The sequence below is a fragment of the Elephantulus edwardii genome, unplaced genomic scaffold (genome assembly GCF_000299155.1).
Source record: "Elephantulus edwardii isolate Elephantulus edwardi_28Jun2011 unplaced genomic scaffold, EleEdw1.0 scaffold00065, whole genome shotgun sequence".
Classification (NCBI taxonomy): domain Eukaryota; kingdom Metazoa; phylum Chordata; class Mammalia; order Macroscelidea; family Macroscelididae; genus Elephantulus; species Elephantulus edwardii.
The window spans coordinates 9,571,484-9,585,434 of record NW_006399815.1 but is presented as its reverse complement, the minus strand read 5'-3'; the positions used below and the strand labels follow the sequence as shown (position 1 = coordinate 9,585,434).

The window sequence follows — 13,951 nt, the reverse complement described above, 5'->3', positions numbered from 1 at the left end:
TGGCACAGGACAGAGTGGAGTTTAGGGCTGTTGTACATAGGGTCGCTATGAGTCGCAAGCGACTCGACGGCACATAACAACAACAACAACAAATATCAACAATGTAACAACAGTGTAATTCTGAAGTTTACAAAGGGAGGCCATAGATTAAATATGATCTTTCAAGGGATTATAGGCAGTGATAAATTAGAGAAGAAATGAAGTTCTTTTAGTATATTTGGAATTTGATGGCATCAAACATCTGTTTTGGTGGAATTGCAGCCAGGGTGTTCTTCAAAAGCAAAAATAGTGAAACTTTATCTTACATACTTTAGGCGTGTTGTTAGGCGAGGCCATCCTTGAAAAACATAATATTGGGAAATGTAGTGGGTCAGCAAAAAAGACGAAGCAATTGTAACAGTGGACTTCAGCATGGTGGAAAAATCACCATGATAGATAAGGAAGGGCACAATATAATATTTAAAGACACAGAAGACCAAGAAGACATAACCTTAACATTTAAATACCAAGTGATAGATTTGCATAATAAATAAAATAGTAGTTAACAGGCTTAAACAAAGAAGTAGACAGCACCTTAATAGTTGTAGGAGACTTTAACCTACCACTATTCACTAAAGGATAGATCACCTCAAAAGAAACTTAACAAAAATGCTGGTGACCTAAACGATACAATCAGCCAACTTGACCTTATGGATGTATTCAGAGTACTGCACCCAGCCAAAAATAAATTTATTTCCTTCTCAAGTGCACTGGTATAGTCTTTAGATTTGAGAAGCCAAGACAAAATACAGTAAAAAAAATTGGAATAATACAAAGTGTCTTCTCAGACCACAATGCCATTAAACTAAAAATTAATGATGATAGAGTAAAGCTTAGAAAACCACCCAATAAATAGCTAAATAGCACCCTGTGAGAACACACTTGGATTTAGAAGAAATAAAAAATTTCCTCAAAATAAATGATAATGAAAAGAAAAACATGCCAAACTCTGGGATAAAGTTAAGGTAATCCTCAAGGGCCAATTCATAGCAATAGTCAAACACATAAAAAGGGAGTTTTTATGTAGTTGTTATTGTTGTTAAGTGCCATTGAGTCAAGTACGACCTCTCGTGTCCCTATGAATAACGGCTCTGAACCTTGCCCTGTTCTGTGCCATTCTCACACTTCCTGACACATTAAAGCCCATTGCAACAGTCACTGTGTCATTCTACCTGTGCAAGCGTCTTCCTCTACCTTTCCAAGCATAATGCTCCTCTCCAAGGAATTGCCCCTCCTAGTAACATGCCTGAAGTATGTGAGGTGAAGCCTCATCATCTTTGCCTCAAAAATGCATTCTGGCTGTACCCTCTTCAAGACATCATTTTTTGTTCTTTTGGCTGTCCATTGGATGTTCAGTTCTCTTTTCTAGCACCACATCTCAAAAAAGATAACAGCTCTTCTGTTGTTCTTATTCATTGACCATCTATCTCTTAGATGCATGGTAAATGATTGGAAGGACCATGCCTGAATCAGTTGCAACGTAGTCCTTCAACTGACACACTCAGTTTTTTTGAGGAAAACTAAATACTTAAGAAATTATTGAGGAAAAAAGGAAAAAGAAAGCAAAATTAATGACCTACCTCAGCACCTCTATCAAATAGAAAAAGATCAACATTCTAACCCCAGAGTCTTTAGAAGAAAGAAACTTATATAAGGACAAGAGCTGAAATCAATGAGAGAGAAAACTAGAAAGCAGTTGTAAGCAACAAGACTAGGAGCTGATTCTTTAAAAGGATCAATAAAATAGACAAACCAGTCTGTTAAGCTATCAGACTAGTGCCATGACCTCTTCTAAATCCAGCTTGTATTTCTGGTAGGTCGCTGTCAATGTACTCTTCCAGTACTTTTTGGATAATCTTCAGCAAGATTTTGCTTGCATGTAATATTAGTGATATTGTTCGAGAATTTCTATATTCTGTCGGATACCTTTTTGTTAAATGGGTATAAATATGGATCTCTTCCAGTCGGTTGGCCAGGTGGTTGTTTTCCAGATTTCTTGGCACAATTTGATGAGTACATCCAGGGTAGGATCTGTTTGCTAAAATATATCAATTGGTATTCCAACAATTCCTGGGGGCTTTTTTTTTTTTGTCAAGTCTTTCATCATAGTCTGCACTTCCTTCTTCATCACCATTACCTCTTATATAAATGCAAAAATCATTAACAAAATCCTGGCTAGTAGAATCCAACAGCACATTAAAAAAAAATATTTTGGCATGAACAAGTGGAATTTATAACAAGTATGTAAGGATAATTTAACATAGGAAAATCAATCAACATAATTCATCATACTAACAATGCAAGGAACAGGAACCACTTGATCCTATCAATTGATGCATAAAGGGCCTTCAACAAAATCCAACATCCTTTCCCAGTTAAAACACACAGCAAAATAGTGATAGAAGGAAATTGACTCAGCGTAGTGAAAAGTATATACTCAAAAATGACTGGAACAGCACATCAGCCAAGAACTGCCAGATGTGCAGGCTGGATTTAGAAAAGGCTGTGGTACTTGAGATATGTTAAATGCATCTTGGCTGAAAGCAGAAAATACTAGAAGAAAGTCTGTCTGTGTTTCATTGAATATGCAAAGGCATTTGACTGTGTGGATCACAGCAAACTGTGGCTGACTCTGAGAAGAATGGGAATCCCAGAACACTTGATTGTATTTATGTGAAAACCATACTTAGACCAGGAGGCAGTCATCATTCTAACAGAGCAAGGAAACACAGCGTGGTTCAAAATTGGGAAGGGTTTATGTCAGGGGTGTGTCCTATCTCCATACCTTTTCAATCTGTATGCAGAACAGATCATCCTGTAGTCTGGCTCTGTGAGGAGGAATGTGTCATCAGGATTGGAGGAAGACTCATCAACATGTGTTATGGTACAAAGCACTACTGTGAAAAATAAAAAGAGATCTAAATAAATGGAAAAATGTTTCCCATTCATGGATAGGAAGACTCAATATAGTGAAAATGGGAATCCTACCTGAAGCAATCTATATTTAATGCATTTCCAGTGTAGATACTAAATTCATTTTTCAAAGAGATAGGAAAGGCAGTTTCCAAGTTTCTTTGGAAAGAGATCCCAAATAAGCAAAGCACTTCTGAAAAACAAGAATGAATTTGGAGGCATAGAACTCTCTAATTTCACAACCTACTACAACAGCTGTAATAATTAGAACAGCATGGTACTTTTACACTGACAGACAGAGATCTGTGGAACAGAATTGAGAGCCCAGAAATTAATCCATTTTTATTTGTGGTCAGCTGATACTCAACAAGGAAACGAAGCCTTGGAAAATGACAACCATTCAACAAATGGTGCTGGCAAAACTAGACTTATACTCGCCGAAAGCTGAGGCAGGAATTACTTCTCAAATGATACACAAGTATCAACTTAAGGTGGATTAGAGACCTAGTGGTAAGTCCCAAATCATAAAGATCATAATAGATAAAATGGGACCAAACTTAAAAGGACTAGCTTGTGGTATAAATAGACTGGCAAATACAGCCAAAATGCACAAGTAAGAGAGGATACATCGATGAATGTGAACTTCTGAAGGTCCTTGTGTGCATCAAAAACTTTGTCCAGTAGGGTGACAAGAAAGCCTTATGCCTGAGTGAAAACATTTGGCAATGCCATCTCAGATAAGGATCTCTTAACAAAAGTTTACAGGACTGATAGCCCAATTATAAAATTGGCAAATAATTTAGAAAGACTTTTCACAGAGGAGGACATTCAGGTGGCCAACAGATATATATATACACACACACATGAAGACATGTTCAAAATCACTTCTAATAGGAGCGAAGCAAAGCAAAACCACAATTAGTTGCTATATTATCCCATTAGCAGTGGCAAATTTTAATAGGACAGTAAGCAATAAATATTGGAGAGGATTTGGAGAAGTAGGAACTCTTAAATACTGGTGGGATTGTACAATGGTACAACTGCTCTGGAAGGCAATTTGGTGTTTTTTAAATAATCTGAACATAGAAATCTCATATGACCCAGCTACTTGACTCCTAGGGATATAACCTGAAAAAGATAGCACCAAGACATAAATAGAGATTAGTCTACCAATGTTCATACTACCATTATTCACAATAGTAAGAATAGGGAAACAAATGTACATTAACATATTAATGGACTGAGAAATTGTGGTACATTTACATGATGGAATACTCTGTTGCACTAAGGAACAACCATCTAGAAAAATACGAAATTGTGGTACATTTACATGATGGAATACTCTGTTGCACTAAGGAACAACCATCTAGAAAAATACGAAATTGTGGTACATTTACATGATGGAATACTCTGTTGCACTAAGGAACAACCATCTAGAAAAATACTGTATAAAGTGAAAGAGGCTGGAGAGCATTATACTGAATGAACTAAGTCTTTTAAGGTCAAATACTGCCCAAGAACATTATTATAAAAATAGAATAACTAGTAAGACGTGTATGAAAGTCTAAAGAGGGAAAGAGAGGGGACAGAGTATGAGGGGGTAAAAGGAGGACAAATCATGAGGTCACAGAGTTTAATGGGTAGCATGAGGGGGCAAAGAAGTTGGGAAAGATCCTGTGGGGACCTAAAAGTACAGTGTAATAATGGATGTATGTCAGTGGTGATTCATTTTATAAAATACAGTGTCTGAGAATGATGATAAGTAATACAATGTTGACAAAAAAAATATATATGAATTTTATATGCAGAACAGTATAAAAGAAAAATAATTTTAACAAATAAGGACAGCTTGTTCGTAAACATGCCTAAGACAAACTTTTGGCCTTTAGCCTCTCAAATTTTTACTACTTTTGATGAGTAATAATCTCATTTCATGGCTAGCCACATTTTTGTGAGATTTGCTTCTATGAGTAGTGTACAGATTGTTTCAAATAACCCTCTTCAGTCTTCCTTGTGAAATAGAGTTCTAATTTAAAAGTAAACTTTTTTTCAAATTATGATCTAATGATTAATGTTGCTTTCTACACAGCCTTCTGAAATTCTGTAACTCTTTAGGAAAGCACTTAAAATAATTCTATTTCGATTTAAAGGGAGGATCTTCCGCACCCTTGTTCATTGACCAGCCAGAAGAACCTGAATCAAATGCGACAGATAGCATAGAATTATTTGAAGACAGTCAGCTAACCAACCGCTCTAAAGCAATAGCAACAAAAACCAAAGAGATTGAACAGGTAAGAATATAATCTTCCTAAACATAATCTTTTATTCATATTATTCGTCATATGTGGTAATTAGGGTTAATATTTACTACATTAATGTTTTATTTTATCAGTATCCACTTTTGATATTTCACTTAAAAATGTAAAAATTACTCGGTTTAATTTTCTACTTATTTTGATCTGTGTAAACCCTCTTTATTACTTTTTTTATTTAGAAGCAAGCATCGTAGGAAATTCTAAATCCCTAGTTAGTATGAAGCATATAAAAAGCTATTAAGTTTAATAGAATGAACAGTAATGGATGAGTCAGAAAAACTACATTACTGGAAATTGCACAGACATAACAGAATAATGAGAATATTGACATGCTATGAAAAACTGTACTCAGTGCCACAAAACAATTTGTGTAGAAATTAAGTGAAAATCTAATCTTTCACCAAAAAACACAATTTTTATTTAAAAATGAAAATCCAGAGAACAAGAGACCTAAAAAAGACATTTAAACCTTGATAAGATCGTACAGCTTATATGCTGATACCCCAGTGGCAAAAGGGAAGAACCAGGAGAGAAAATTTGTCATGCAAGCCAGTAGTAGCATTTCAAAGTGGAGGTGGTTAGCAGTGTCAGATTTTTGGAGTAATATAAGGAAAGTGGAAACAGAAAATGTGATTATATTTGATGATATGGAGACTGTTTCAAGATAGCAATTGAATGATCATAAATTAAGAGTCCTGGAAAAGTGTTCCCTCCCTAGAATATTTTTAATGTCAATCTTAATATGATGAATTTATAGAAATAAATTATCAGGCATTTTACTCTTTCTTTCTAGCCTTTTTGACTTCTTGACAGTGTTTTTGTTTGTTGTCTCACCATAGTCCAAATCTCATTAGAGTGAGTGTGCCATTTAGTGCTTTATTATTACTTAAACTAGTAACTCTCATGCAGGAGGCTTAGCAAGAAATATTTGTGAATGACTAGTAACATGGTGCCAAAAACCTAACAGTCACTTTAAAGACTTCTTGAACCACTTCAACTCAGGAACTACATACATCTTAGCCTTAGCCTTGAGCAACTCTATATCCTAGAGCAGTTTCAGAGTCTCTTCTTGACATCCATTTGATCTTTTCTTTCTTCTTTTCCTGTTTGTTTTTTTTTAAATGACCTTTTACTCTTTATATGTGATGTGTTCTTCTTGGCATCACATAGCTTGTTTGATCTTTAGGCAATAGTGTCCAGTGCATCAAACTTGTTCTTGAGATGTCATGTGTGTTCAAGTGACATTTATACTCAAGATTGTGTCTTAGTCATCTATTAACTTTTTCCCCTAACATTAAGTTTTAGCTAAGAAAATCTCAAACTACTTCACTAATCACTTTTTTGCTGCTTGCCAAGGTCTTATCAGCCTTAGAATTTACTCTTAAGTCTGCAGTGGTCTATTTAATGTGAAATTTAGTTTTTAAATTTTATACTAACTGTTTTGGGTCATATACTTTCTTGATATAAACCAAACAAAATTTATAAAAGCAGTGCACCCAATCTTTTATAAATAATGTTATATGTATTTAATTCATATTTAACTTAGATTTTTCAGATATTTTCATTTCCCTCTGCTATTTTTTAATAGTGACAAGGAATTCTTACATCAAAACAATCAGTAGTAACATGTTTAATACCTTAAATATATCACTGGTTTGTATTCAATAAATAGTGTTTGTTGAGTTAATGAATTATGCAGGAAATACTTTCTTCAACAAGTATGTTACTTTTAATCAGTATTCTATCTATGACCTGCTATTCTTCACAGCACCTAGTTTTAGCTGCCATATATAGACTCTTGATTATCAGCACTCTGACTTGCTCAACTCAGCTCACTCTCTCACTATATAACATGTTAATATGTTATAAGGCCAGGAGGCTAAAAGTAAATACTAATCACATTTAAAGCCTTGAAAATGTTAATTTGATTGGAGTGCATTGAAAATGATCAGCTTTTAGCACATGATGAATTAAAGTGAAATAATTTTAAAAGCTCCACAAACATATCTATTATTGTATGTGCACAATTTAAGTATTTCTTGTTAACTTTACATAAAAAAAAGCATTCTTTGTTTTACTTTTTATCAGAGCAAGTGCCCAGTGTTCTTAAAAATTCTGCACTCACCACTATCTTGTCTAGACATCAAGTCTGCCCTACTGTATTTAACAATTCGTTATTACCAGTCCTTTGTGTAGACCTTACATATATTCTTTATTATACCACATGTATTTTTCCATACTTTGTAGTAAAAAAATTACTGGTCAGGAAGATCTTGTTCATATTAAACATTTTTAAGTCCAGAGATTTTTAAATAACATTCATTGCTATTCAGTTAGTACTAAAAAAAATGTAATTTAAATATCCATTCATTAGCAATTTTAATCAAAATTATTAGGTGAATCCATTGTGACCACACCTTAGGAAATGCATGTGATTTTCTAAGCAGAGTTTTTGTTCTTACCTAAAAATATTTTTCCATTCTTTTTGCTTAAGTAGTACATTATTTATTTTGATTGTGAAAGGAATCAGGAGTTCTATGTAAGACAGATGACTTAAAAAATGTTAATTTGTTGTTTTGGTTGAAAGCTTTCATGAAGGGAAGTTAGCCATATGTTTGCAGCATATTTAAATTTTGTTTAATTCACACTAAAAAATGTTTTTTATTGACTAAATTCACTAGTTGGCATAGTGAACTATTGTTTATCCTTAAAAGTAGTGCAACCAAAAAAAAATTTAATAACATCTTTTCTTCCTCTTCATTATTAGCATATGCTCAACTAGCTTATGCTTATTTTTTAATAGTCTGAAAAGAAAATTACCTAATTGATCATCTGTGTTTCATCCAGAATTTCTTGCCTTTGTTATTGTTTTGTGCCATTGAGTTGCTAGTGACCCTGTGTACAATATCTCTGAACCCTGATCTATCTTGACACACTTGTCCCCATTACCCCAGTCACTGAGTCAATCCATCTCGTTTAGGGTTTTCCTCTCTCGTGCTGTCCCTCCACCATTCTAAGCATAATGTTTTTCTCCAAGGACTGGTGCCTCCTTGCAACATGCCCAAAGTATGTCAGACAAAGCTTCCAAATCCTTGCCTCCAAGGAGCAGACTGGTTTCATCCTCTCCAGGACAAATCTGTTTGTTCTCCTAGAAGTCCATGGTATATTCAGTACTCTTTTTCAGCACCACAACTCAGCATGCATCTATCTTCTATTCTTCTATCATCCTTAGTCATTATTTATTTCTCTGATGCATAGCAAGTGATTGCAAAGATCATGGCCTGGATCAGGTGCACCTTAGTTTCTAGACTGACATCATTGCTCCTTAGTACTCTAGAGAGGTCCCTGATGGCAGATTTTTGCAATGCAATTTGTCTTTTGATTTCCTGGCTGCTAGTACCAAGAGTGTTGATTGTGGGGCCAAGTAAGCTGGAAGCTATTAACAATCTCAATCTTTTCACCACCTTTCTTCATGCTACATATAGGGTTTTCAGAGGCCTGCTATTTTGGAAGTGGATGGTCTTAATCTGAATGTTCAGATTTAGAGAAGTTGCCAACAGACAAGCATTTTACAGAAAAAGTGAAAATATATCCCTTATTGTGGAATTAACCATTAGCTTTGGTGTTGTCCCTGCCCTTGGCACAAGGTGTGTCTCTGGAGACTAAGGTGCGTCTGGTACAGGCCATGGTCTTTGTCATAACTTGTTATGTGTCAGAGAGTTGGACAGTGACCAGGGAGGATAGAAGGAGAATTTATGCTTTTGAGCTTTGGTGTTGGAGAAAAGAGTTGAGGGTACCATGGACTGCTAAGAAAACAAACAGATTCATCCTGGAGAGGGTTATACCGGGCTGCTCCTTGGAGGCAAGGATTCTGAAGCTTCATCTGACATATTTTGGTCATGTTGTAAGGAGAGACCGGTCCTTGGAGAAGGACATCATGCTTGGGAGGGTGGAGGGCAGGTGCAGGAGGGGAAGGCCCGCTGGGAGATGGACTGATTCGGTGACTGGGGCAGTTGGGATGAGTGTGTCAGAGTCAAGGAGATTAGCACAAGACAGAGCAGAGTTTAGAGCTGTTGTAGATAGGGTCGCTATGAGTTGCAAGCGACTCAATGGCACATAACAACAACAACAACATCATCATGCTGTTAATTGTTCCAATGGTAAGGATCTTTGTTTTCTTGATGTTGAGCTTCAGTCCGTATTGAACATTGCAGTCCTTGAACTTCTGCAGCAAATGCCTCAGCTCTTGATGAAAATTATTCAAAAATGACTGGAAAAGCACAATAACAGAGAACTGCCAGGTGTGCAGACTGGGTTTAGAAGAGGCCATGGCACTGGGGATATTATAGCCAAGATTAGATAGATCTTAGCTGAAAGTAGAGAGTACCAGAGGAATGTCAATCTGTATTTCATTGATTATGCAAAGGCATTTCACTGTGTGGATCATGACAAACTGTGGCTAACTGAGAAGAATGAGAGTCCCAGAACACCTGATTGTGCTTATGTGAAGCATGTACGTGGAGCAGGAAGCAGTCCTCAGAACAGAGCAGTGAAAAACTGCAAGGGATGCATCCTGTCTCCATACCTTTTCAATTTGTTGCAGAACAGATGATTTGGGAGGCTGGACTCTCTGAGGAGGAGTGTGACATCATGATTGGAGGAAGACCTCAACAACCTGCGTTATGCAGATGCCATAACCTTGCTTACCTTTGCTAGTCTGACAATAAATATTTGCTTAATTATTGAATGAATACAACTGGAAGGCACACTGAAAAACATCCTTAGCCCCTGTGGTTAGACGCTGCCTTTTTTTGAACCTGAGAATTTACCTGTTTTTGCTGGAACTAGGACATTTTTAAAATATGTTAAATCTTTGTCTACTGGATAGCTTTAATTTGCTGTTTTTAGGTCCTCTAAGAAGACATAAAGATGAATAGTTTGTTACATTTTGCACCAATAATCAAAAACTCAACTATATTTTTCCAAAATAAATATTGTTTATGCTTTCCTTATGATAATTATTTTTTATGGTTGTCTGTTTTCTTACCTCCCACACTCCTTATTCCAGATTGTTGTCACAGGTATAATGCCTAATCATATATTCCTTTTAGACAGTTCTCCCCCTCATTTGTTCTTCTGCAGTGTTCAGTACTCTCTTCCCATTCTCTGTCCACCCCACCTGTCTGCCATACTTTATGACAGTAGTATTATACAGTATTCATCCTCTTTTGATAGAGATATTTCACTCAGCATAATGTCCTCCAGGCTCTCCCATGTTTAATAATGCTTTATCAGTTCACTGTTTTTCAGTGCTGTATAATACACCATTGTGTGAATGTACCATCTGTTCGTTTGTTGATGGGCATTTGGGTTTCTTCGATCTCTTTGCTCTTGTGACTAACGCATCAATAAGCATGGGTATGTGTATATCTGTTGGAGTTGTGGCTTTGGTTTCTTTAGAGTATATTCCCAATATATACTCTGTATAATACCATGCCAAATGATATTTCTGTTTTAAGCTTTTGGAGAAAGTGCCAGACTGCCTTCCACAATGATTGTACCATTTTACATTTCCACCAGCAGTGAATAAGAGTTCTGATCCCTCCACAACTTTCCAAGTATTTGTTGCTTACTGTTGAATTTGCTATTGTTAGTGGGATGAGATGATATTTCATAGTTGTTTTGATTTGCATCTCTCTGATAGCTAGGGATTTTTAAAATTTCTTCATGTATTTGTTTGCCATCTGAATATCTTCTTTGGTGAAGTGTCTATTCATATCTGTGCCTATTTTATTATTGAGTTGTTCACCTTTTTCTTGTTGAGGTTCTGGAGAATCCTGTAAATTGTAGATAGTTCCTTATCAGATATGTTATTGCCATATATTTTTCCCCAACATGAGGGTTTTCTTCTTACTCAGTTGGAGAAGCTTTTTAATGTACACAGAGATTGATTCTTGAAAGGATCTATTTATCTATTCTCTCCTAAGTGTAGGTTTTCCATTATGCTTGGAAGACTCTTCATACTGTAGAAAAGGGCTTCAGTGTTCTTCGTTTTTCTCTGATGAAGTTTATAGTCCTTGGTTTTATTTCTAATTCTTTGATCTACCTTGAGTTGGGTTTTTGTGTATGGCATAGGGTGTAACTTTTAAGTTTTCTGCAGATGATTTTCTAGTTTTGCCAACACCATTTGTTGAAGAGAGATTATTATTGCCCACTTAACTGTTTTAACTTATCTCCTTGTCGAAGTTTAAATTACCACAGGTAGATGGGCTGATTTCTGGATTCTCAATTCTATTCCTCCCAGAGAAACACGGTTCGAATCCACCAGATGCTCTGCCGGAGAAGGAGGCGCAATATCCTCCTGTACCAGTCAGATCTGATTTGACGGTACACGCACACAAAATAATTTAAAAAAAAAAGAATTCTATTCCATAAATCTGTTTGTCTCTCTACCAGTATTCTGTCATCTTGACCACCGCAGCTATGTAACAAGATTTGAGATCAGGGAATGTGATGCCTCCTACCTTATTTCTCTTTTTCAATAGTATTTTGCTTATTTGGGGTCTTTTTCCGTTCCAGATAAAAATGGAAATTGCCTTTTCCATCTTCTTGAAGAAAATTGATATCTGTATTGGAATTGCATTGAACTTGTACGTTGCCTTTGGTAGAATTGTCATTTTCATAATATTCAGTCTTCCTATCCATGAGCATGGTATATTCTTCCATTTCTCCAGGTCTTTTTTTGTTTTTTGTAGCAATATTTGTGATATTCTTTTTGTAAGTCCTTTGTGTCTCTAGTTAGATTTGCTCCCAAGCATTTATCTTGTGATTCGGTATTGTAACTGAAATTGCTTTTCTTAACTCTATTTCTGTTCTCTTTGCACCGTAGGAAAATAGGATTTTTGTGAGTTGATCTTGCACCCTGCTGCTTGGCTGAATTGGCCAACTATGACTAATAGTTTTCTCACTGAAACTTTAGGGTTTTTAAGTATACCATCATATTATCTGCATATAGAGAAATACCTTTTCCTTGCCAATTTGTGTACCTCTTTAATTCCTTGTCTTTCCGTATTGCTCATGCTAAGCAGGAGTAGCACCCACTTCCCTAACAACATTCCTCTGGAAACTGTACGAACTTTGAGAAATGATAGTTATTGAAAGTCTTGAGGTCTTTTGTTCACAGGGTTGTTATGAGTCCTGGTCGACTCAATGACAACAACAACAATACTTCCAACACAATATTGAATGTTGTTGTTTTTGTTAGGTGCCATCGAGTTGCTTGACTCATAGTGACCGTATGTACAAGAGCCCTAAACACCGTTCTATCCTGTGCCAACTTTGCCGTCTCAAACACACTTATTCCCACCACTCCAATCACAGAGTCGATCCGTCTCATTGAGGGTCTTCCTTTCCTGCACCGTCCCTCCACTCTCCCAAACATGATGTCCCTCTCCAAGGACCAGTCCCTCCTTGCAACATGCCTAAAGTATGTCAGACGAAGCTTCAGAATCCTTGACTTCAAGGAGCATTCTGGCTTCACCCTCTCCAGGACAAACATGTTTGTTCTCCTAGCAGTCTGTGGTATATTCAACACTCTTCTCCAGCACCACAGCTCAAAGGCATCAATTCTCTTTCTGTCATCCTTATTTATTGTCCAACTCTCCGATGCATAGCATGTCATTGCAAAGACTATAGCCTGGATTAGGCGCACCTTAGTCTCCAGCCTCACTTCAGTACTCTTGAGAGATCCCTCACAGCTGACTTTCCCAATGCAAATCGTCTCCTGATTTCTTGGCTGCTGGTACCAACAGTGTTGACTGTGGAACCAAGTAAACTAAAACTGTTAACTGTCTCAATCTCTTTACCATCCATACTGATGCTGCTAATAGGCTCAGTGGTGAGAATCTTTGTTTTCTTGATGTTGAGCTCCAGTCCATATTGAAGACTGCAGTCCTTGACCTTCTGTAGCAAGCGCTTCAGGTCCTCCTCAGTTTCAGCAAGCAGGGTTGTGTCATCCGCATAATGCAGGTTGTTGATGATTCTTCCACTAGTCCTGATGCCACATTCTTCCTCATACAGCCCAGCGTCTCGGATGATCTGTTCTGCATACAGATTGAAAAGGTATGGAGACAAAATACATCCCTGACGGACCCCCTTCTTGATTTTGAACCATCCAGTTTCTCCCTACCCTGTTTTGACCACTGCCTCTTGGTCCAAGTATAGGTTTCTCATTAGCACAATCAAATGTTCTGGGATTCCCATTCTTCTCAGAGTCAGCCATAGCTTATTGTAATCCATACAGTCAAAAGCCTTTGCATAGTGAATGAAGCACAGATAGACATTCTTCTGGTATTCTCTGCTTTCTTCCAAGATCCATCTGACATTAGCTGTAATATACCTGGTACCACAACCTCTTCCAAATCCAGCCTGCACATCTGGCAGCTCTCTGTTGACATATTGTTCCAAACATTTTGGGATAATTTTCAGCAGAATCTTGCTTGCATGTGATATTAATGATATTGTGCGGTAATTTCCGCAGTCTGTTGAATCACCTTTTTTTGGAATGGGAGCAAATATCGATCTTTTCCAGTCAATTGGCCTGCTGGCTGTCTTCCAGATTTCTTAGCATTCAATAGTGAATAGATGATAGTGGGCATCCTTGTCTAGTTCCTATGCTCAAGAGG

General features: G+C 36.7%; 1 protein-coding gene across 4 annotated transcripts in view; it reads left to right on the top strand.

Annotated features, from left to right (window-relative positions):
- The window catches only part of PPHLN1 (periphilin 1), a 134,150-nt gene that overhangs the window by 76,715 nt on the left and 43,484 nt on the right, over nt 1–13,951 (top strand). For all 4 annotated transcript variants that reach the window (XM_006888190.1, XM_006888189.1, XM_006888188.1 and 1 more), the window contains one exon: nt 5,103–5,243. In XM_006888190.1, coding sequence (XP_006888252.1) covers nt 5,103–5,243 — 141 coding nt within the window. The remainder of the gene's footprint in view (nt 1–5,102; nt 5,244–13,951) is intronic.